Below are 21,782 nucleotides of genomic sequence, written 5' to 3'. Positions count from 1 at the left end.
CGGTGGTTGTGATGCAGAGGCAACGGGCACGGAGGGAGCCTGGGGGAGCCCAAGCTGCCAGCTCCAGGGTTGAGAGCCTGCCCTACCTGGTACAAAGGTGTCTGAGGAAACTGCCTGCCTGGGTGGCTCAGTAGCCAGCCTGGAGAGTGTCCCCTGGTGCCCCAGCTATGAGGCCCCCTGCCGTGGCTAGGGGCCCCCTTCCCCGACTCCAGTGGGGCCTGGCTCAGCGATGCCCTGGGGAGGGGGGGTTGGGCACATGGAATGATTTTCCAGGCTTCCTGAGACCTTACCTCAGCTCATCCCACCCAGCCCTCACCCACACAAACCTGACAAAAGGCTCTGGGTGGTTCCCGTGAGGGTCACCGCAAACTCCCTCCTGCCTTAGGGCCTCCTGCAGGGACAAGCACTGCCGGCTTTGAAAGTAGCCCAAATCCAGGCAAGGGAGGGGAGCTGGGACATTCTGAATCTAACCAGGGACAGCACATCGCACTGAGAGTCCTGATGCCCTGACCACACATCCTCAGGTCTCCAGACAGGCACCCCCACTGTCCGCCAGAAGCACAGGCTCCTCCAGGCGTTTCCCTGGCTGTGACCAACCCCCAACACTGGGTGAGCAGCTCCAGGTCGAGTCCTGTGTGTCTCCTCCCCATCCAGACTGAGGTGGCACATGGGGAGGACATGGAGACAGGATGGGCAGTGTGGCGTCTGCAGGCCGGGAAGAGCGTCCCGCCTGGTGAGAGTGGGTCCAGCGAGATCGCATTTCAGCCTGAGCAGTGGCAATAATGGAGGTGCTGGCCCAGAAATGCCCTTAGAAGGCCAAGGTCTGTTCCCAGGAAGGGGTGGGGGCTGCTCGGCACCAATCAAGGCTGCCTCAGAGGCAGCTGCACTGGTCACTGTGGTGACAGTGTCCATTTATAACTCCTGCCAGGAGCTCCCAGCCCCTAGATGGCAGAGAGCACCACTCTCCCCCACCCTGTCCTCCTACTCTTGGGAGGCTGTGAGGGGGGGAGGGGGGCCTGCGTGTTACAGGACCCTTTTCCCAGGTTCCCCAGTCCAGAACAGACACCTTCACCTGCCACTGACCATACTCCAGGTCACCACTGCCAATCTTGTACCTGAGAGAGGTCACTGCCCTTCCCCATCACTGACCATCTGCTAACAGAGAAATGCGGGCAGTGGTGAGCTCCAACCCCTGTACCAGACCAGGTCCCTTCCAGCCCTGTTGGCCTCTCCAGCTTGTCCCAATGCACCTGGCTTCCTCCTGCCTCAGGGCCTTTGCACTTTCTGTGCCCATTGTCCCAGCTGGCGGGCTCTCTCTCCCCCGTTCTTGCTGGCTGTCCTGTCCCTTGTGACTTTCACCTGGTGACAGTATCTTATTTAGTGACTTGTTCACTTGTTATCTCTATCCCCGTTGGAATCTGCACATACCGGCTCAGGACATGACAGTGTCCACCACGGTTGCCAGGCAGTGACAGGATGGGAGGGGAGAGAGAGAGGGGTTGAAGCAATAGGAAGGCTCCTGCGGAACCAGAGTTCCTGGCTGCTTCATGGAGAGGTGAAGTCTCCCATCCTGACATAGCAGCACCACCACCAAGGGGCAGGGTCGGGGCTGCTTCTTGCATCAGAAAATTCAGATGGGGCAGCACTGCACTCCTGGGGCACCCCTCCCCTCCTCCACCCAGCTCCACCCAGCTCCCTTTCTGTGTAACCTGCACCTATCCTGGGCTGCCCTCAACCTTCATCCAAGTCTAGCTCTCTCCTAAGCCTCAGGCAGGTGGAAACCACCAACCACCAGGCACCCCTCACCTCGCCGCAAGGTCCCACCAACAATGACCAAAAGAGTGTCCACCCGGGGACAACAGGCACCACAGCAAGGACCAAGCTCAGGGTAAATATCTCAAAGCTACCCCTGCACAGCCCCACGCAGGCTGGTGCTATAGGGACCCGCACTACCTCCTGTGCAGGAAGCCTGGGTGCAGCTCCTTTTACACCCACAGCCTGGCTGCCCTGGGGTCCCAGAGCAAGGTGGGATGTGGCTTGGCCTCATCTCACCATGGGTGACAGGCCTGCTGGGGCTGCAGGTCCAGCCTGAGGGTTCTGGCCAGGGGCAGTTGTTCTGACACCCCCCTCCCTTCCTGGGAGAGGATACATCTATCGATCGACCTGCGGCCAGCAGGAGCCTGAATCTGATCCTTCCTTTTGAAACCAACAGATCAGCAAACCATCATGAGCTGGCAATTTCTAAAGAGCTCAGCTTGGCCCCAGGCTAGGCCAATTCCAGGGAGCCTGGTGGTCCCAAGTGGCTCAGTCTTGTCCTGGCATGGAGCGTGGACAGAAACTGCCCTGGGTTGTCGCTCCCCACCACCTGTCCCTGCTCCCATCGCCTCTACTCTGCAAGGCCACAGCCCAGGCTCCCCCAGGTTTGCTTCCAGCCTTGGATCTGGGCTCCCCGGGGCTCAGTGTGTTTCCTGAAGAAGCTTCCTCAGGAAGCAGAGAGCTTCCCCCATTTCCTGTGTTCCCAGAACTGGCAGGGAGCACAGACGAAGTCACAGGCCGTCCAAGCAGCCTGGGCCTCAGGGAGGGCGCAGGGCCCACTGTGACCCTGGGCAAACCCCAGCCCTGCCACACCTCAGTTTCTCCAACCACAAACTGGGATGTTTGTCTCCCTTCCCCTCCTGGACCCTGCCAAGGACCCAAGAACCAGCCTCCACCCCCCACGCCCCTGCCAGCATCCTTCCCTCCCTTGGTCCTAGAACCTTCCAGAGGGAAGAGCTAGCAGAACCTGTGTGGCCCCATAACTCACCACTCTTTTTTTTGGCATATATATATATATAAAATTATTATTATTATTATTATTATTACTATTGATTTCAGAGAGAGGAAGGGAGAGGGAGAGAAACATCCGCTGCCTCCTGCAGGGCCCCGACTGGGGATCTAGCCTGCAACCTGGGCATGTGCCCTGACCAGGAATCGAACTATATGTCCTGGATCCTAGGTCGATGCTCAACCGCTGAGCCACGCCGGCCAGGCCCGCTGCTCTTGTCACAGAGGTTGAGGCGGGTGCCCAGACTGGACTAGGGAAGGAGTAAGTGCAGGGAGCAGGAGGAGGGAGCAGCCTTTCACGGGGGGGTGGGGGGGTGGGGGGGGTGCTGATGCTCCCATGCTGCCAGCTGGCCCTGCAGCTCCCACTGGAAGCATGGGCCCCTGAGAGCATCACCCAGCTGCTAAGAGGACAGAGGATACTTGGTCTGAAGCCTCCTCAGTGCCTGGCTCTGTGGAGATGCTCAGGACTCACAGGCATGGCCACTTACCCCAGGCTACACACCCAGCCGACAGGCTCCAGCCAGAGCCGGGCGCCCACTCCCATCAGGAGTCCCCGGGGGTGGAGGGTGGACAGGACTGTAGGGCCCAGTGTGCCCCTGGGAGATGGAGGCTGGGACTGTGGCATTAAGCAGGCTGTCTGCCCTCACACCTGCAATGGCAGATAAGGGGGAGCTGTGAGGATAGAGGGACAGTGCAGGAAGGCTGCCGGGTCTATGGGGAGCTGTCCTCCCCCCATACCCCCCTTCTCGTCTCTCCCTTTCCCGTGGAACCTAGGGGCACAGACCCTTGCTTCAAGGCACACATTCGCCATTTGTCCATGTAAGGCCGTTACATGGACAGTATTTAATACCTTCCACTTTTGTGAACTAATTTTTAATGATGCGACGAGCACTGTGGATCTCCCCCCAGTGCAAGGACAGAGCAGTAGCTGCCTCCACTCCCACCCCACCGCCTGGCAACCTCTGCCCAGAACGGTGTTCCTCAGCCCCTTTTCTGAGAGCTCGGTCCCATGGCCATTTATGCCGCACAACCTGCGCGAGGCGCTGGAAAGGGGCCCCCTGCGCGGCCTCGGGGCTGCTCTCTCCCTTCAGCCTCCCGCTCCTGAGATGCATCGGTGTGCTGGGCCTGGCTATGGCTCGGTCCCACCCTGTCACTCCCCGGTCTCGCTGGTGGGAGCCCTTGCTCTCCATCCAGCACCGAACAAGGGGCCCAGAGCCCTCACCCAACTGTTGGGTGTCCTGAACCCACAAGCTGGTGGATGCAATGGGCTTTCTCTGTGCAGGAATGAGGGTGACTGTCTTTTCCTAGGTTTATTGGCCAGATGACTGCAAAGTGCCAGCTCGTGACGGGAGCCCATTTTCCATCGGCAGTTGGCCTTTTCCCCTCCGTGTGCAGTTCTTTACTTTTTAGGTTCTGACCCTGTTGCTGTACTGCAAACCCTTCTCCCCAGGGTGCCTCCTATATTTCTTTAAGGTGGTTTTGATAAACATTTTCTTGGCAAACTTTCAGAACGTGTCCATCCTTCCTCTGTGGTTACGGCTCTCCCCCTTGTTGAAGCTCACTGCCTATTTTCTCCGGGAGCCTCGAGAGCAACAGGGCAGCACCTTCTCCTAGGCCTGCAGCTTGGTGGCTTTTCCTTCAGGGCAGAGGGCCACTGGTTCCACTGCTGGCTTCAGGACAGACGAGTTCCATGGGACCCTCCCACCTGGTGACACCACCACCCTGGAAAGGACACCTCTTTGGGTCATCTCACAAAGAGGAGGGGGCCTCAAGGGACCCCAAAACAAATCAAACAAATGTGAGCTGGGCCCCACATGTCCAGGGTTCCCTGGGTGGCCCAGGCTGGACAGTAGCACCCAGGAATTGGGGCCAGTGTACACCAAAGCCTGGTGGTCTGAGGACAGAGGGTGCTATGGCAGGGCCAGAGCTGACCAGCCAGCCACAGCACCCTCAAGGCCAGCTGGCCAAGGTGAATACTGGTCCTGTCTCAGCTCCGACCTGCCTCAGAGGTCAGAGCTGCTTGGAGGTAGGAGATGGCCCCACCTTGTCCTCATAGGCAGGGAAATCACAACCGGAGGAGCAAGGGACCACCCAGAGTGGAGCCTTGAGCCCAGCCTCAGGCACAGCCTGTCTCAGCAGAGGCAGCTGATAAAGCCGGGTAGGGTAGGGTAGGGTAGGGTAGGGTAGGGTAGGGTGGGGTGGGGTGGGGTGGGGAGGGCAGGGCAGGGCCGGGCAGGGCATTTGGCTCTGGGACTCCTAAATGCTGAACAGAGTGATTGGTGCTGCAACTTTAGCTGGGCTCATGGATGGAAATGTGGAATGACCATGGTGTGGCAGGCATGCACAGTTGTACACATTCAGAACAGCAAACATGACTGCAGGAGAGGGTGTCTCTAGGTGCTGCTACCAAAAGACCATGGCTGGTCCCATCCTGGCACACCCGGAGCATGGACAGAAGGTGCCGGAAAATGAGGCAGGCATGCACATAGCCAGTGGGCCTTCCTCCCTCAGCTCCCAGCTGTCCCCACTATAGCCCAGATTGGTCAGACTAGAGGGGCTGACGGGCTGAGTTCCTGGATGGCCGGAGCCCTGCTATGCAGTGATCTGCCCCAGTATTCAGTGTGTGGATGTGTGCCAGGCGCTGTCCTAAGCCAGCACTGTCCTGGGCCAGGACCACAAGTCAGGCCCCCCATGGCCTCCCTCAGCCTCCATCCCAGACGCTCTGAAGGGCCAGGCAGATCTGGACCAGGGAACAGAGGGGGGGCGGGTCAGGATGTGAGCCCTGAAATGCGGCAATAGCTCTTCACTGCCAACTCAGAATGGGTCTGTAAGCCCAGATGTAGAGCCAGATGCCAGGACTGAGTAAACATTTGTGCACACACCCAGGCCTCCTAATGGTTTCCCAAGAAGGGATCTAGCCTGTAGGAAAATTCTAGTAACCAGCCTTCTAGGAAGAGCGGCCTTGGTGACATTAGACTCCAGGAAGGCAGAGCTCAGGGGAAGGTTGGTGGAGGGTAGTGTGGTGCCAGGACCTTCTGCTGCCAGTGAGCGGGCAGATCCGGTGTCTGATAAGGACCCATGTCCTGGTTCATAGATGGCCACATCCTTCTGGCTGTGTCTGCACATGGGAGAGGTGAACATCTCTGTCTTGTCTCTTCTTATAAGGCCACTGCCATTACCAGGGCGTCATCCTCATGACCTCTCACCTTCCACAGGCCACACCCCACCTCCTTACAGGGAATCCATAGCAGCAACTGAGGCTCAGTGCCCTGGGGACCCTCTGAGGACCTGGGGAGAATGCATCCCAGGGTCTTCTGCCCCAGGCTAGAAGTAGGGAGCATGTGCCCTGCCCAGGGGAGTGCTGGCCAGGCAGGCCCAGCAACCCGCTGCCCTGTCCAGGAGACCCGGCGGAGGGTAAAGGACAGGCCACACCAGTAGTCGCTGAAGTGAAGATGAGCAGAGTCCAGGGCTAGACCCTCGCCTCACAAGAGAAAGAGCTGCTCAGGTCACATGGAAAAAGGCTCTGGGCTATAAGGCTCTCCAATTCGAAGCTAGAGACTGCGAAACCCCTGCTGGCCTTTCACCTAATTGGCACCCTCTAGAAGACTGAAGGGCAGGTGGTGGAGCTATCAGAGGGAGGGGCTTGAGGGAGGGGCTTGTGAGATGCTGGGCCGCCATGGAGAGCCAGGTGAATCTCAGATGAGACTATACCACCTGGCACACGCCCAAGGCCAACAGCATGGCCCGGGGGCGGAGGGGGAAACACGATCCTGTCCAGCCTCCTCGGGGACCCTGCCTCAGGACAGGTTCACCCTGGCAGCATCACCTGCCCCCAAGGGTGCACTGTCTGCAGGTCACCTGGAACCCTGGCTGGAGTCTCCTGCCCACCTCGTGTGCTTGGGACATGCTTAGAAAATGCAGACAGATTTTATTGGGAGCTCAAACTCGGTGCAATCAGGGAGAACATGCCAACTGGGGCCAAAACACAGGACCTGTTCCAAAGTCAGAGTGAAAGCTGATTCGGATCGAACTCCCAGTTCACCTCTTCCCCGTGGCCTGCCCCACTCTCGCACTTGAGTGGCTGTCTAAGAATGAGAACTGCCAAGTCATGGATGGAGGAAGGCCCAGGGAGGTCAGTTACTGTGGGACCATGCTCTCTTCTGAGATGAGAGACCAACCCAATACCCCACTTTTCCTGCACGGGTTTGCTCCAGATAGGGCTCTGGGACAGGTAGGAGCCTGGCGAGACTGGTCTGCTTCTGGCCCTGAGGTGAGCTGTGGGGCACTGGCCTGGTCAGCAGCAGCCACTCTGGAGCCACGAGAAAGGCCTTGTTCAGAGACTGTGATAGGTAATTGATCCCTTGGCCTCAAAGACAGTCCATGCAGATTAGCAAAGAACTAGCTGAACTTTGGTTGGTTTACTTTTCTTGATGTGGACTTTCTTTAGGCCCCCAAAGCACGAATGTGGCCCCTTTGCCCAGCCAGGCACCCAGGCCAGGCCCTCCCTCTGGGCACAGGAATGAGCTTCCTTCTGTGACAAAGGCTGCCTCCCCCGAGCAGGGCAGAGCATGGCCCAGCCCAGTGTTCCAGAGACCTTGGAACAGAGGAAGCATGTGCCGAGTAGGGCAGGGGTTGCAAATTACAGGGAAAAGAAGCCACCAGCCGCGTGAGTGCCCGTTGTGCAAGCGCCATCAGCCGGTGGCCTGGGGTTAATATGAGAGGGACAACATCTCTTGGCCCAGGATCAGTGTGACTTAACAGCAGGACAAACAGGAAGGCCGCTCACCTGCCCAGAGCTCGGTCAGGGTTTCCTACGGATAGCATCGGCGGCCCCAGAGTACAAGCAGTTTTGTTCCTGGCTTTGAGTCTCTTATGCTGATGACGTCAACGGGGCATGAGGCAGTGTCCGATCTGGACGGGACCAGGGGAGGAAGCTGGTCAGCAGGCATCAGAGCCTCTGAGGCAGGGAGCCCTCATCCCAAAGCCAGGTCTCTGGCCGGGGACCAAAACTATTCATTTCCCTTGCGATTCCTGCTCCTTTGACCTTAAGATAGTGCTTGTCTCCTGGCCACTTCCAGGAATGAGATCTCTTCCAGCATAGCAGAGAAAGCAAGATTAAGAAAGGGGCCTTAGGTAATAGGAAAGGGAGCTTCTGGTTTGTCCTGCAAGGCTCAGAGATGGCCTCTGTCACCTGCCGCCACCTCCTTAGGCCTGACCAGGTGTCTGAGCACAGTACACTTGGTCTACAGCCAAAACCAGTTAAACAGATATACATCCCCAAATAGAAAATAATCTTCCCAGAAAGGGGAACCCTAGTACACTGCTGGTGGGAATGCAGACTGGTGCAATCACTATGGAAAACAGTATGGAGGTTCCTCAAAAAATTAAAAATGGAGCTGCCTTTTGACCTAGTGATTCCACTCCTAGGAATGTATCCTAAGAATCCTGAAACACTAATCAGAAAGAATATATGTACCCCGATGTTCATAGCAGCACAGTTTACAATAGTTAAGATATGGAAACAGCCCAAGTGCCCATCAGTAGATGAGTGGATAAAAAAGCTGTTGGACATTCACACCATGGAATACTACACAGCTGTAAAGAAGGATCTCGTACCCTTTGGGACAGTATGGATGGACCTGGAGAAAATTATGCTAAGTCAAATAAGCCAGGCAGCGAAAGACAAACATCACATGATCTCACTTATATGTGGAATCTAAAGAACTTAATAAACTCATGAACAGAATAGATTCAATGACATGGAAGCAGAGATCAGACTGACGAATGTCAGAGGGATGGAGGAGGGCGGGTGAGTGGAGGGGGTGAGAGTAACCAAAGAATGTATATGCATATATGCACAACCCAAGGACACAGACAATGGTGGGGAGAGGGACTGCGGAGGGGAATGGGATGGGGTCGAATGGGTCTTGAGGAGAAAAAGGGACATCTATAATATTTTAAACAAAAATAAAATTTAAAAATTAATTAATTAAAAAAGAAAGAAAAAGAAAATAATCTTCCCATTGTGACCATTCAGTCAGGACACAGGTAATGAAGGGCCATCCTCTCGTGTGATGCTCTGCGACCAGCCCTCTTCTGCTCTGTCTGCTTGAGAACATGACTGAGGCCTCTCCCTGGAGGACATTCTCCCAGGACACTGCTGCCTCAGACTTATTCTTTGATGTGCTTCCCTTCTAATCCTGAGAAGAAATCTATACACGGAGACTTGGGTTTTCTTATTTGTGGCCAAATTCCCACCAAGATTTCATGGGCTTGGAGACCAGACATACAGGGTAAGCTGGCTGAACTAGAGCCCAGACACAGGCTTAGCACTGAAGGAAAGTAGGACAGGGCCTCCGAGCAGGCACACAGCCACACCATGCATACATACAGGCACACTCATGCTCACGCACACACAGAGCAGACAAGATCTGTGACTGTACCCACTCACTGTCCTGTCAGGGACATTGTTACAAAGACCTGCACTATGTCCACACCTGATTCAAGCAGAAAGTGTTTGGGGTAGGGGAAGGGTTGTGGGAAACCCTGTGGTAATGCATATGTGCAGAGGGAGGGAAAGAAGAGAGGGGCAGCTCAGCAGCAAACACAGATGCTACAGGAAAGTGTCAGTTGTGGCTTTAGCAAAGGTGCTCTGGCCACCCAGGAACACAGGAACTCCAGAGAAGAAAAAAACCCAGAGCGTAAGGACACCAAGAGCCCAGGGCCTCACCATCAGGCAGGATGGTGCCTGGAAAAAGCCTTTCCCTCCACTCCCAGGGAGCCAGGGCCCTGAAGGAGTCAAGATGGGTGAGAAGTGAGACAGATGGGAGAGAATCAAGGGAGTGCTGGGCCCAGTCAGGGAGGCTAGGGGGCTCCAACAGCTGGCCTGGGTGCTGGTGTCTCTTTAATCCAAGGAAGCCACCAGGGCAGGGCTCCCCCAGAAGCAAGTAGTGTAGGCAGGGGCTCAGCCCTGCTCCCACAGGACCCTCAAGGAGTCCCACGTGGCCACACACACAGTGCGCGCGCGCGCGTGCACACACACACACACACACACACACACACCACCACCCCCCACCCCCCAACCCCCCCTAGCCGCATTGGGCAGGATCATAGCTCAGCTGGGGCATAAAAGCCTCACCACTCCCGCTGCAGGGGCAGAACCAAGCCTGAACCACCTCTGACCAACAGGGACCTGGGCCAACACATGGGCTCCTGTCCCTGTAAACAGGAGGCACACGGAGGCGAGAAACTCATCCCGACAGAGGAACAGCCTCCTCCTCTCATCCTGGAGGAAGTGTGTTCAAATGCCAAAGTGTAGCACCAAGACTCTGGAAAACTCACTTCCCTGATGGGTGGGGGAGGACACTGATTCATCAGGAAGAGACCAATGTGCCAAGTACAGCGCATAAAGGCAGCAAGCACGAGTTTTAGACAGACTGCCGAGGGCACCGATCACCTCAGAAGCAGCTCCGATGCTCGAGGCCAGCTTGAGGGGGTCATCTTTTTGTGACTTTCATGACAAGTCAGGGACTTGCTCCACTCTGCCTTTTGTGACAGCCTCCAAGCTTTAGCTGCCCTACATTTCTCCTCTGTTAGCATTTAAACACCAAAAAGAAAAAGCATGTCCATTCCTGCAGGGGTTGCCTGGGGAGGCTCCTCTCCCTCTGCTCCTCCCTAGAGCCAGCGACTAAGCCAGTTGTCTCTCTCCAGTCCTGCCTGGCCTGGAGCTGGCTTTCTGATCAATAGCAGGTCAGAGAATCTGTCTGCTCCTGGCTATGTTTGTCTAAACGCTTTGGGATCTTAAAGAAAGACTGAAAAAATTATTCCAGGCAAAGGTAAGACAGGTCCTAGTGACCCTGTCAATTAGTTCCCTGAGACAGCAGTAATATTAATTTTGCAAGTTGATCTGCAGATATTGAACAGACCTTTTAAACATCAATATTTTAAATATTATGCATCTCCTCTAAGTGTTATCATATAATCAGGCAGCCACAGAAGTCTGTCATGATCAACACCTGCAGTCTAAATACCACTTGGGGTGGATGTCTGGCCACTGTCCTCTGCCTCCCTGACCTTCCTCTATGACCCCATTGATCTGCTGGTGGCACCCAGGGACATGCTGGCCAAAGAGCGTGCCAGAGGAATTGAAACCACTTGTCACCAGAACTATGAAGACCCAAGAGCAGGACAGACCCTAGTCTGGAGAACAAGTACCCACAGGTGAGGATGGACATGTACCCAGGAGGCGGAGGTGACGCCACACTGTGATTAAGGGCTACTAAAGAGGGACAAGAGTTTGAATCGCAGCTCTGCCACTTGGGTGGGCAGCCTAACATCTCTGGGCTCTTTTGCTCACCTGCAGAAAGTGGCTGTAAGGACTGAGCTGGTACAAAGGCCCTGACCCCTACCAGGCCACCAAACGCTTCCTGTCCAGCTGCAGGGCTGACATTAATGTGGGAGACTGTCCAATGTCATAGAAATCCCAACACCACTAAATGCCTTTCCTGCCAAAACGCCTCTCTATGTGCCTGGCACTGTACCAGGCCATAAGAATTCAGCAAGTGTGATGCTCACATCCAGGGCAAGGAATCCTCACCCCACAATCTCCTAGAAATTGGATAGGAAATGGCGCGTGTGCTTATGTGCATTAAAAAATATATACATTTTGTTTATCCTCACTGGAGATATTTTTTCCATTGTTTGGTTTTTTTTTAGAGAGAGTAAAAGGTGGGGGTTGAGACAGAGAGAAACGTCAATGTGAGAGACTGGTTGCCTCCCGCGTGCACCTAGAACAGGGCTGGGGACCAAACCTGCAACCCAAGTATGTGCCCTTGACCAGTAATCGAACCTGTGACCTTTTGGTGTGCAGCCGATGCTCTATCCACTGAGCCACACCAGCCAGGGCTTATGCGCAGAGAAGTTTATAGGGTTGTCCAAGTGCTCCATGACTGTGCAAGAGCTCAGAACCACTGTTCTCAGGGTTTGCGATCAAGCAAAGAGCAAGGGATTCCAGGATGGCAGCAGAGTAGGTGGAAGCTGCACTCACCTGCTTCCAGTGTTAAACTGGAATCACAGCTGAGTTACAAAGCAATCAGCCTGAATAATCAACTGAAAGCTAGCTGGACTGAAATGCTGTAACCACTTACAGAAGGGTTTACAGAAGCCACATAGAGACTGGTAAGAAGGCTGGTGACGCGGAAAGGGGTGGCCCTGGCTGATAAGCTGGAAGGACATCTTGGCTACAAAACTCCCTCCCCCGAGGAGCATGAGGTGTCAACCCCATGCAAGGATGCCCAGCCCACGGCAATAGAAACGGAAAGGGAGGCCGCATAGCATCTGGTGCTGAAATTCAGTGGGGATTCAGTCCACCTGGGAGAGAATAGTCTGCTAGAGACCCAGATATTACCTTCCCTGGGTCAAGCACTCCTATCGTTACAGCACCAGCCAGGAGAGTGCACTGCATGGTCCTCCAACTACTGATGACACCACTCTACCATGCTAGGGTCCTGCAGAGGGGTCTGCTGTCTGCACCCAGCAGGGACCTATGAGGGCTCTTTTGCTGAAGAAGCTCTTGACGGAGCCTAAGGCAGTGAATGAACTGTGTAGCTTTGGAAAGGGGATCATTCATCCCCACCTCGAGGGCACAGAGTGTGCTGCACCCCCACACACACCTGTTGAATCACTTGGCTTGCCCTTCCACTGCCCATGGCCCTACCCTGCTGAGTTCAGTCCCACAGGGGGATCAGGGTGCCACACAGAACTGGGACTTTTAGAGCATATCATCCAGGGAGGCTTTTGTCTGCAACTCAGAGGGGCTGGTGCTGGGTTGTGTGGCTAGATTGCTGGGGTGGTGGTAGGGGAGGCACCCCTATCTCCAGTGCAAGCTCAGCTGGTGCTATCGGAGGAAGGGTAAGAAGTACCCGCCCCCCTCCTACAGGCTTGCTGGCAACACCCCCAACAGGAGATTGTTTGGATCTGCCCTCAACTCCTGGTAGCCCAGCCCTGCTGAGCTGTTCCGTGGCATGGGGCGGGGAGAGTGTGCTGCTCAGAGCTGGGACATTCAGAGTGTGTCTCCCATGGAGGCTACTGTCAGGGACTGGGATGAAGTGCTTGGCCCCTCTCCTGCAGGCTCAGCCAGCACCGCCTTCAATGGGAGACTCTTTTGATCTGTCCTCTGCAATCCTGGTGGCTCTGCAATGCAAACCTTGCTCCTGTAGAGGGGCTGGCTGGCTGAATGTGCAGTACACACCTCCTGGGGGAGCTAGAGTTGTAGCCACTTTTCCCTCACTGAGTGCCTGACCACGTGGCCCCCAAGTAGGGGACTCACCAGCCCTGCCTCCCGACCCTGGTCACCCTGCCCTAGAGCTCATGACCTGTGGAAGGGTCTGCGGCTCATGGACAGTCTGGGCCAACTCTACAGTCTTTCTCTGGAAGGCTGTGGAGGAAGACAGGCAACCTCAGGGGGAAGTGGAGTAGCTGACAGGTGGAGGCGGACCTCAGGGAGCCTCAGACCTTCTATAGATCTGCCCCTGGATCTAAGCTGGAGGAAGCCAACCCTTGTACACTGACTGGCCCCTCCCATGCACCCAGGCCCAGGAGACACAGCCACAAATAGTGAACAGGTGATAGCTCCAGAGAGGTAGCCCAAGGCCGATTATACACAATGTCTGGCATTGACCTGCACCTGAACCCAGTCCAAGTGGACTCAGAACCAACACAACCAGTGGTGAGCTTCAGAACACACCAGAGCTTGACCCAACTAGCCACACAAGCAGCATACCCAAAAGGGGATTCTGGCAGGTACCAGACACTGCTGGAAACAACTCCGCTTCAGGGGGCAGCCCCTGCACAGCAGCTCATACACAGTGACCAAGGTTTATGCGCACAGTCAGTCAGCCTGATGGATTAACTCTACCCACAAAAGGGCAACAGCATTCAAGATGTGCCCTGTGAAGACGGAGGTATACCAGTCGTCTCTTGCCCTCCCCACCTGAGCCTGGACTTGGAAAGTATCCAAACACTTTTTAAAGGTTTATTCACTCCACCTTCTGAGCTTACACATACCCTACAGGATGCTGTATGCTACACTGTGTCCTATACTATGCCAGGGCTGCCAAGACCCAACACTGGTCAGAGAAGTCCTTCCCCAGTAATCTAAGCACATAAATCAATCTCAATCTCTCTCTCTCTCTCTCTCTCTCATCACACACACACACACACACACACACACACACATGCAAATTCACCTTCAGGGCTTCTTAGGAAATTAGTTAAGTCTATGGAAGTATTTATCAACCATTTCCATTCATATTAATGTCATGGCAACACAGCTACTGGCAGGTCTGGCAGAATCAGTGTAAAGGGCACATTCACACTCATACTGAAACCCTTCCTTGCCCATGGTCTGGCTGCCAGACTCGGGTGCCAATTTTCTCAGGTCCCAGCCTTGCGATGCTTGTTTGGTACTCTAATTGTAAAATTGTCTGGAATAAGTGAAAGACATAAGGGCTATATAAGAATCTGGGATGAGAAGAACTCCTTACAACATTAGGAGTCTCCCAATTCATATCAGCAGCAGACAGGACCAAAGCCACCCACAGTGTCAGCTTCTCCAGACCTCATAGGGAACAGACTCAATGGGGAATAAGAGGCCTGCTCAGGTCACCTGTGAGGGGCAGAGCTAGGAGGGAGTAAAGTCTTGCTGTAGGCCTGGCAGGTCTCATCCCTTTACATAAAACTGAGAGCACCAAGGAGAGAAGAGTTCCTTAACTTAAATATATGAGCAATTCTTTAAAAATTAAATTTTAAAAATACATGGACCATTTTGCTACTTTTGTTTCTGATTTTAAAATTCACCAGAGACCTCAAACACTGTCAAGTACCTGCTTTCATGCATACTTTTTATTTTATTTATTATTATTTTTTAAATATATCTTTATTGATTTCAGAGAAAGGAGAGGGAGAGAGAGAGAGAGAAACATCAATGATGACAGTCATTGATCGGCTGCCTCCTGCATGCCCCCTACTAGGGATCAAGCCCGCAACTGGGCACGTGCCCTGACTGGGAATCGAACCCCGATCACCTGGATCCTAGGTAGATAGATGCTCAACTGCTGAGCCACGCCCAGCAGGGCCATGCATACTTTTTAAACTGCATTTCTTTAGACCTCTAGATGCAAAAAAATTTAAAGAACACATGTTCTCTCCTTGACCTTCACACTAAAACAGGATATTAGAAAGGCTAGGCACTCCTTAAAATTGGCCTTAAGTACTTTTCCTGCGATATACATTCAAACATGTATTCGTCATGTTCCTTCCTGAAGTTTTCAGTAAGAACTCTTGCTGTCCTTGGCACTTCAAAATTAGGAGAGAAAACTCATCCCTCTTAATCATACCCATCCACTAATTAGCTAGACTAGAAACATTCACAGGTTTGGCCCAGTATCATTTCTCTCTATAGCCACTGATCCCACCCTACGTGTCTAGAGGCGGCACAAACTAATTACATTAAGTTAGCTCCTATTAAATTATCAAACAACCAAAACAGAAATCATACCACACTAGGAAAAGTACAAAAACACATCCTCAGTTTCACTTACCAATAATCAGGCCCTCCAGAAGCATGCAGCACAGATGGACCAATTTCTGCCTCCATGAATTTTAGATTGCTTTTTACAACTTTTCTCTGGCTCTGATGAGCTCGTGTTTCACAATATGCTGGCTCGTGAAGTTCAAGCAACTGTGCCTTCCCCTAAGCTCCTTCATTCAGCCTCAGCCACAAACTGCACATTGCCTACAAAAGTCTACTTAAAAGAAAAATGAAGTTATTCTAAAATGCCACACAGCAGAAACCTCCTATCAACATACCTGAGGCTGCCACTGTAAGGGACACCTTCATGCTCTTGCTCTCACGGGAGGCCTGGAGCCCATGGGCCACGGAGTCATGCTGAAGGAGGCAGTGCCAGAAGAAGGGAGCGTATGGGTTCCCTGGTGCTACCTTAGGGGTGATTCAGAGGCACTTCCACTCTCACACCTGGGTGTATGGGAAGTGAAGTGTACTCTCCTCTGTGCTGGCCAGTGGCCTGGATGCAGGTGAGAAGATCTGTGGGGAGGGGACACTGGTACACACCTGTGTACATCATTTAAAGAACTTTAATCCACTACAGGTGCTCTAATCCATGAGGCCCTTTTCATAACATTTGTTCTATGAAAAAGTGGACTTTATTCTGAGTTTATAAAAGGCCCAGAACAATGTGAGTTTTTCTACCAATCATTGTCATGTATAGCTTCCTAATACAAGTTTGCAATATTACAGAAAACAATAGTTGGAGCACATCAATGACTCTTCTGACTTTCTTTATTCAAAAATAAAAGAGGCACAAAAATATAGAACTAAAATGTCCAATGGCATCTGAACTAGCAGGTTCACCAAAAGGTTTAAAGGTAAACTTGCACTTGGGGGATTAATTATAATTACTAGAGAGAATGAATTGTTTTTCAAAGAAATGTACCTTAGGAAAATGCTGACCAATGGGGTAGGTGGTTATTTAATCTCCCATTTTTTGGGGGGAATCCATAGGTCTCAGAAAATCTCCTGAGCAGCAGGAGCTACTCAGCCAGGCCCAGCTGACATGGCCATTGCGACAGGATGGATTCTTTCTCAGGCTCCCCATGGCTTGCAAGATTAATCAACCACCCACGGTACCTTCACTTCCAGGAGGAAGCTGTGTGGATACATATTAATTCATGTCCATCTCTAGTCAAGAACATCTGGCCATCAGTGATGGCTTCAAAACACAGTGTGGGGACCTAGGGAGGGGGGAGGGACATGCCTACGCATCACACTCCAGAGCACGAAGGTCTTCCAGGAGCTCCTGGGCCACGGTCTGCAGGTGGGTGTTGCGGCTCTTGGACATGGCCAGGATGCGCTGCAGGGGCAGGGAGCTCCGGAACTCAGAGGCCGACTTGGAGAAGACTTCTGGTTCCAGAACCACTGACTGGACAAGTCGCAAAACATGAAGACACACCTCTGCGTCGGGATCTGGGGGAAAGAAGTAACACTGGTTAGAATAAACCTCCTACAGGAATCTTGGGGTAGAATCTAACCCTCAAGGGTTTTTTAATTTTCTGAATGACAGATTTGCCAGTTTTGAAGATGACGATGAGTTGACCCAGAAACAGCATCACTCTTTGATGTAAAAGCTTAGCTTATAAGAATAGCAAGACAAAATGCAATCATCATCTATTTAGTAACACCCCGTCTTCAAATATTACTCACAATCACAAAACTTTAAAACACTGAACTAGCCCCACTGGCGTAGCTCAGGGGTTGAGCATCGATCTATGATCCAGGAGATTGAGGTTCGATTCCTGGTCAGGGCACATGCCCGGGTTTCGGGCTCGATCCTCAGCAGGGGGCGTGCAGGAGGCAGCCAATCAATGACTCTCTCTCATCATGTTTCTATCTCTCTCTCCCTCTCCCTTCCTTTCTCTGAAATCAATAAAAATATATTTAATTAAGTAAATAAAAAATAAAATAAAATGCTGAACTGAAGATACGAGGGCTTTTCATGCTGTTGACTGTAATCCTGTACACCTGCAAGACCACCTTCAAAGGTACTCACTTTCACTCTGGCTGCAGCAAATCCCTCAGAAACCACATATGGATGTGGCATCTGTTCGGGACACTGAGTCCCAGAGGCGCAGGCTGCAGCATTCACACCATGTGAGGTACAGAACCTGGTAACCCTGCATATATTGTAGCAACCATTAAAAACAGCTAGACTGAAACAACAGCCAAACACAAAGCTCTACCCTTTAACCAGGTGGGTCCGGCTCTCCTTACCATCTCTCCCTACAAGGAGCATTTAACATAACTTCTTGATTGGATATTGTAACTGGAATCGGGCTCAGAATCAGTACCTCTTTCTTAGCACTATACCTAAGTGAACTGAAAGAGTGGACTGAACAAACCTTCAGTGGGAACTGCCACAATACAAGGTCCACCTGGAGCGTTCCCTGCTGACTCAGAGCCCCCAAGGCATTGTGAGGACTGCTGGCTGGGGCAGGAGAAAAAGAGAACCCTGCTGTACCCTGGGCAGGGGCAGGGATGTCTGGGCCCAGAGCCTTAGAGTCCTCCTGCTCTGGGGGAGGGAAGGAAACTGTCTCTAGTACGATACCTGCCAAAGGCACTGGGGCAGATTGTGGCAGCGACAGGGAGGACAGGACGACTAAAAAGGCCCCACAACCCCGACACAAGCGGACAGGGGTTGACCAGAACAACAGAGATCTGCCCCCATCCTCCACCAGGAGCCCAGCAAACACCCAGCAGCCAGGAAAGCAGTCTACAGCTGGGGGAGGGGGGGGGGGCAAGAGAAGGGAGGCACCCTCTGAGGCACAGACCCAAAGGGAAGGCCAACTGCTGGGGGGCAGCAGGGCAGAGAGAGGCACCAGATCTGGCAACTCAGCCTCCAACCTCAGCACAGGGAAAAGTAGAGGAATTTGTGTTTTTTACAGTAATACCCTAGCTTTATTTTTCTTTATCAAATTTGTTTTATCTATTCTAATTCCTTTGCTTTTTCATATAAATTCTAGAATAACCGTCTCCCACTATTAAAAATTTTCTGGGGATCTGGACTGAAACTGCAGTAAACCAGGACACTAGTTTGGAAAAGAACTGACATCTTCACTATGCTGAGTTTTCCTTTTTTGGTCTATATGTATATTGTTCGTAATGAGCAGTTTTCACTCAACATTATGCTTTAGAGATTCATCTGAATTGATAACAAAGACTGTAGTTCATCCATTTCCCATCCATTCCATTGCATGAATTGATTACAAATTATTGCCCATTCTTCTATTAATGAATATTATTGGGTTTTCTTGACTTATGCTATTATAAATAATGCTTCCATAAAAAATTTTAAAGTACCAACACTGAGATTTTTTTTGACCCACAAATCCCTAGTCTATATATTCTTAATAATGCCTTTAGAAATTATAAAATAAGGCATACACAAAAATAGAGAGAATAATGTAACTGATCTCTATGTGCTCGTTACCCAGCTTCATCATATCTTAGTATTTTTTTCACCCATCCCACCACCACCCTCCCCTTTGGCAACCATCAGCTTGTTCTTTGTATCTATGGGTCTGTTTCTATTATATTTTGTTTATACATTTGGGTTGTTTTTTTTAGATTTCACATATAAGTGAAATCACATGGTGTTTGTCTTCCTCTGACTTACTTCACTTAGCACAATGCCCTCTAGGTCCAACCATGTTGTCATAAATGGCAAAATGTTCTTTTTATTACTAATATTCCATATATATAGAACATACCATTTCATCTTTACCCGTTTATCTATTGATGGGCACTTCGGCTGTTTTCATATCTTGGCTATTGTAAATAATGCCGCAATGAACATAGGGGTGCGTATAGCTTTTCAAAATAGTGTTTTTGTTTTCTTTTTTTTTAAAATATATTTTTATTGATTTCAGAGAGAGGAAAGGAGAGGGAGAGAGAGATAGAAACATCAATGATGAGAGAGTCACTGATCAAGCCCGCAACCAGGCATGTGCCCTGACCGGGAATCGAACCTCGATCACCTGGATCCTAGGCCGAGGCTCAACCGCTGAGCAACACCTGGCTGGGCAGTGTTTTTGTTTTCTTTGAATAAATACCCAGAAATGGAATTGCTGGGTTTATGGCAGTTCTATTTTTAATTTTTTGAGGAACCTCCATACTGTTTTCCACAGTGGCTGCACCAGTCTGCATTCCCACCAGCAGTGCACAAGGTTCCCCTTTCTCCACATCCTTGCCCCCACTTGTTTGATTTTCTGATGACAGCCATTCTGACAGGTATGAGGTGATATTTTATTGTGGTTTTGATTTGCATTTCCCTGATGACTAGTGACATTGAGCATCTTGTCATATGTCTATTATGCATCTGTTATGTCCTCTTTGGGGAAGGGTCTATTCAGGTCCTCTGTCCATCTTTTAATTGGATTTTTTTGGTGTTAAGTTGTATGAGTTCCTAATATCTTGTGGATATTAACCCCTTATTGGATGTATCAATGGAGAATATCTTCTCTCACTGAATAGTTTTTATTTTCAGTTTGTTGATGGCTTCCTTTGCTGTGCAAAAATTTTTTAATTTAATGTAGTCCCATTTAAAAAAAATTTTCTTTTGTTGCCCTTGCCCAAGGACATATATCCAAAAAGATATTACTAAGACTGATATCAAAAAGTTTACTGCCTGTTTCCTTCAAGGAGTTTTATGGCTTCAGGTCTTATATTTAATTCTTTTATCTATTTTGTGTTTATTTTTGTATATGGTGTAAGAAAGTGGTCCAATTTCTTCCTTTTTTTTTTTGCATGATCTGCACCCTCAGCACAAGGAAAGGTTAGAGGAATCTGAATCCAGTGGTACACAGAAGGTAACCACTGCAACAACAAAACCCAAAACCAGCCTAACACCCCAACATACCAACAAGAGGTGTGGCTTTTCCAGGAGTAAACACTGTTTACCTCATTCTCTTCTGCAGAGGTTGGTATGCTATGGATGGCCATGGCCAAATGCAGCCCATGACCTGTTTCTGTACAGGTATGAGCTAAGAGTGATATTTACACTTTAAAAGGTTACTTAAAAAGAAAAACAAACAGGCTAATGTGAAATAAGATAAAATACACATGTGGCCCTCAAAGCTAAAAATATTTACTACCTGGCCCATTACAGGAGAAGTCTGCTGGACACCTACCCACACATACTCTACGACCCTATACACAATGTCCAACATTCAATCAGAAATTACAATGACAAAGCCAGGGAAACAAAAAGCCCACAGTGAAGTGATAAAGTAATCAACAGAGACAGACTGACATGCCCAGATACAGGAACAATCAGAAAAGGAATTTGAAATTAAAATGATAATAACTAGAAAAATACTGTTTTGGGTTCTTATAGTACACCTGAAGCAGTATAATATTAGTTAAAGATTTTTCATTTTTTAGTTAGAAATCTTTAATTAACTGTGATTAATTAAGGACTATAATGTAAACCCTAGGGCAAATACTAAAAAAAATTTCTTAAAGTATAAATGCTAAGCCAACAGTGCAGATAAAATAGAATATTGAAATAATCCAACAGCAGGCAAAAACTAGGAAAAAGGAAACTAGAAATATTTCTATATTTCTTTCTATACACATTAAATGAAAACACACTGATAAAAGACAGAGAAGGCATAAAACAGCAAGACCCAAACTATACATTGTCTACAAGATACCCAAGATAAATGTAGCTTCTTCCTCAGCGCTGCCTACAGAGGTGCCCTCAGACCCCTCCCGTTGCTAGCTATGCCTAAGTCCTTTTGTCCTAGATGTCCACTCTTCCCAGAATGCCCTTCCCCCAATCTTTTTTTTTTTTTTTAAATATATCTTTATTGATTTCAGAGAGAGGAAGGGAGAGAGAGAAAGATAGAAACATCAATGATGAGAGTCATTGATCAGCTGCCTTCTGCATGCCCCTGACTAGGGATCGAGCCAGCAACCTGGTCATGTGCCCTGACAGAGAATCGAACCAAGATCTCCTGGATCTTAGGCTAACGCTCAACCACTGAGCCACTCTGGCCCGGCTTCCCCCAATCTTCATATGCCTTGATCCTTTCAAATTTCAGCTTAGCAGTTTCAACTCCAACATGTAAAGAGCTTGGAAATTGTCACTCCCACTCTTATAACAAGAAGAACAAACTGGAAATCAAAGACTTTTCTTGGACCTATCATTGAAATGAGGTTGGGGAGTAATGACAGGCAAACCTAGAGAGTGACAGCCAAGATCAGTATTCCTGGAACAGAAGCCGCTGGAGCCTAAACTGATAGGAACATGTAAATGATCATTTTGACAAATTGCTGGAAGCTGGGTGTGGACTACCATGAAAGTAAGAAACTCCCGGGGGTGCGG

General features: G+C 50.7%; 1 protein-coding gene across 1 annotated transcript in view; it reads right to left on the bottom strand.

The window, feature by feature from the left end:
- Nucleotides 1-16,029: 16,029 nt before the first annotated feature.
- Nucleotides 16,030-21,782, bottom strand: part of HSF2BP (heat shock transcription factor 2 binding protein) — a 64,316-nt gene continuing 58,563 nt past the window's right edge. The window contains exon 8 of the mRNA XM_081138040.1: nucleotides 16,030-16,864. Coding sequence (XP_080994166.1) covers nucleotides 16,656-16,864 — 209 coding nt within the window. The 3' untranslated portion in view covers nucleotides 16,030-16,655. The remainder of the gene's footprint in view (nucleotides 16,865-21,782) is intronic.

This window comes from Miniopterus schreibersii (assembly GCF_964146895.1).
Source record: "Miniopterus schreibersii genome assembly, chromosome: 5".
Taxonomy (NCBI): domain Eukaryota; kingdom Metazoa; phylum Chordata; class Mammalia; order Chiroptera; family Miniopteridae; genus Miniopterus; species Miniopterus schreibersii.
This window is presented reverse-complemented; position numbering and strand designations above follow the sequence as displayed.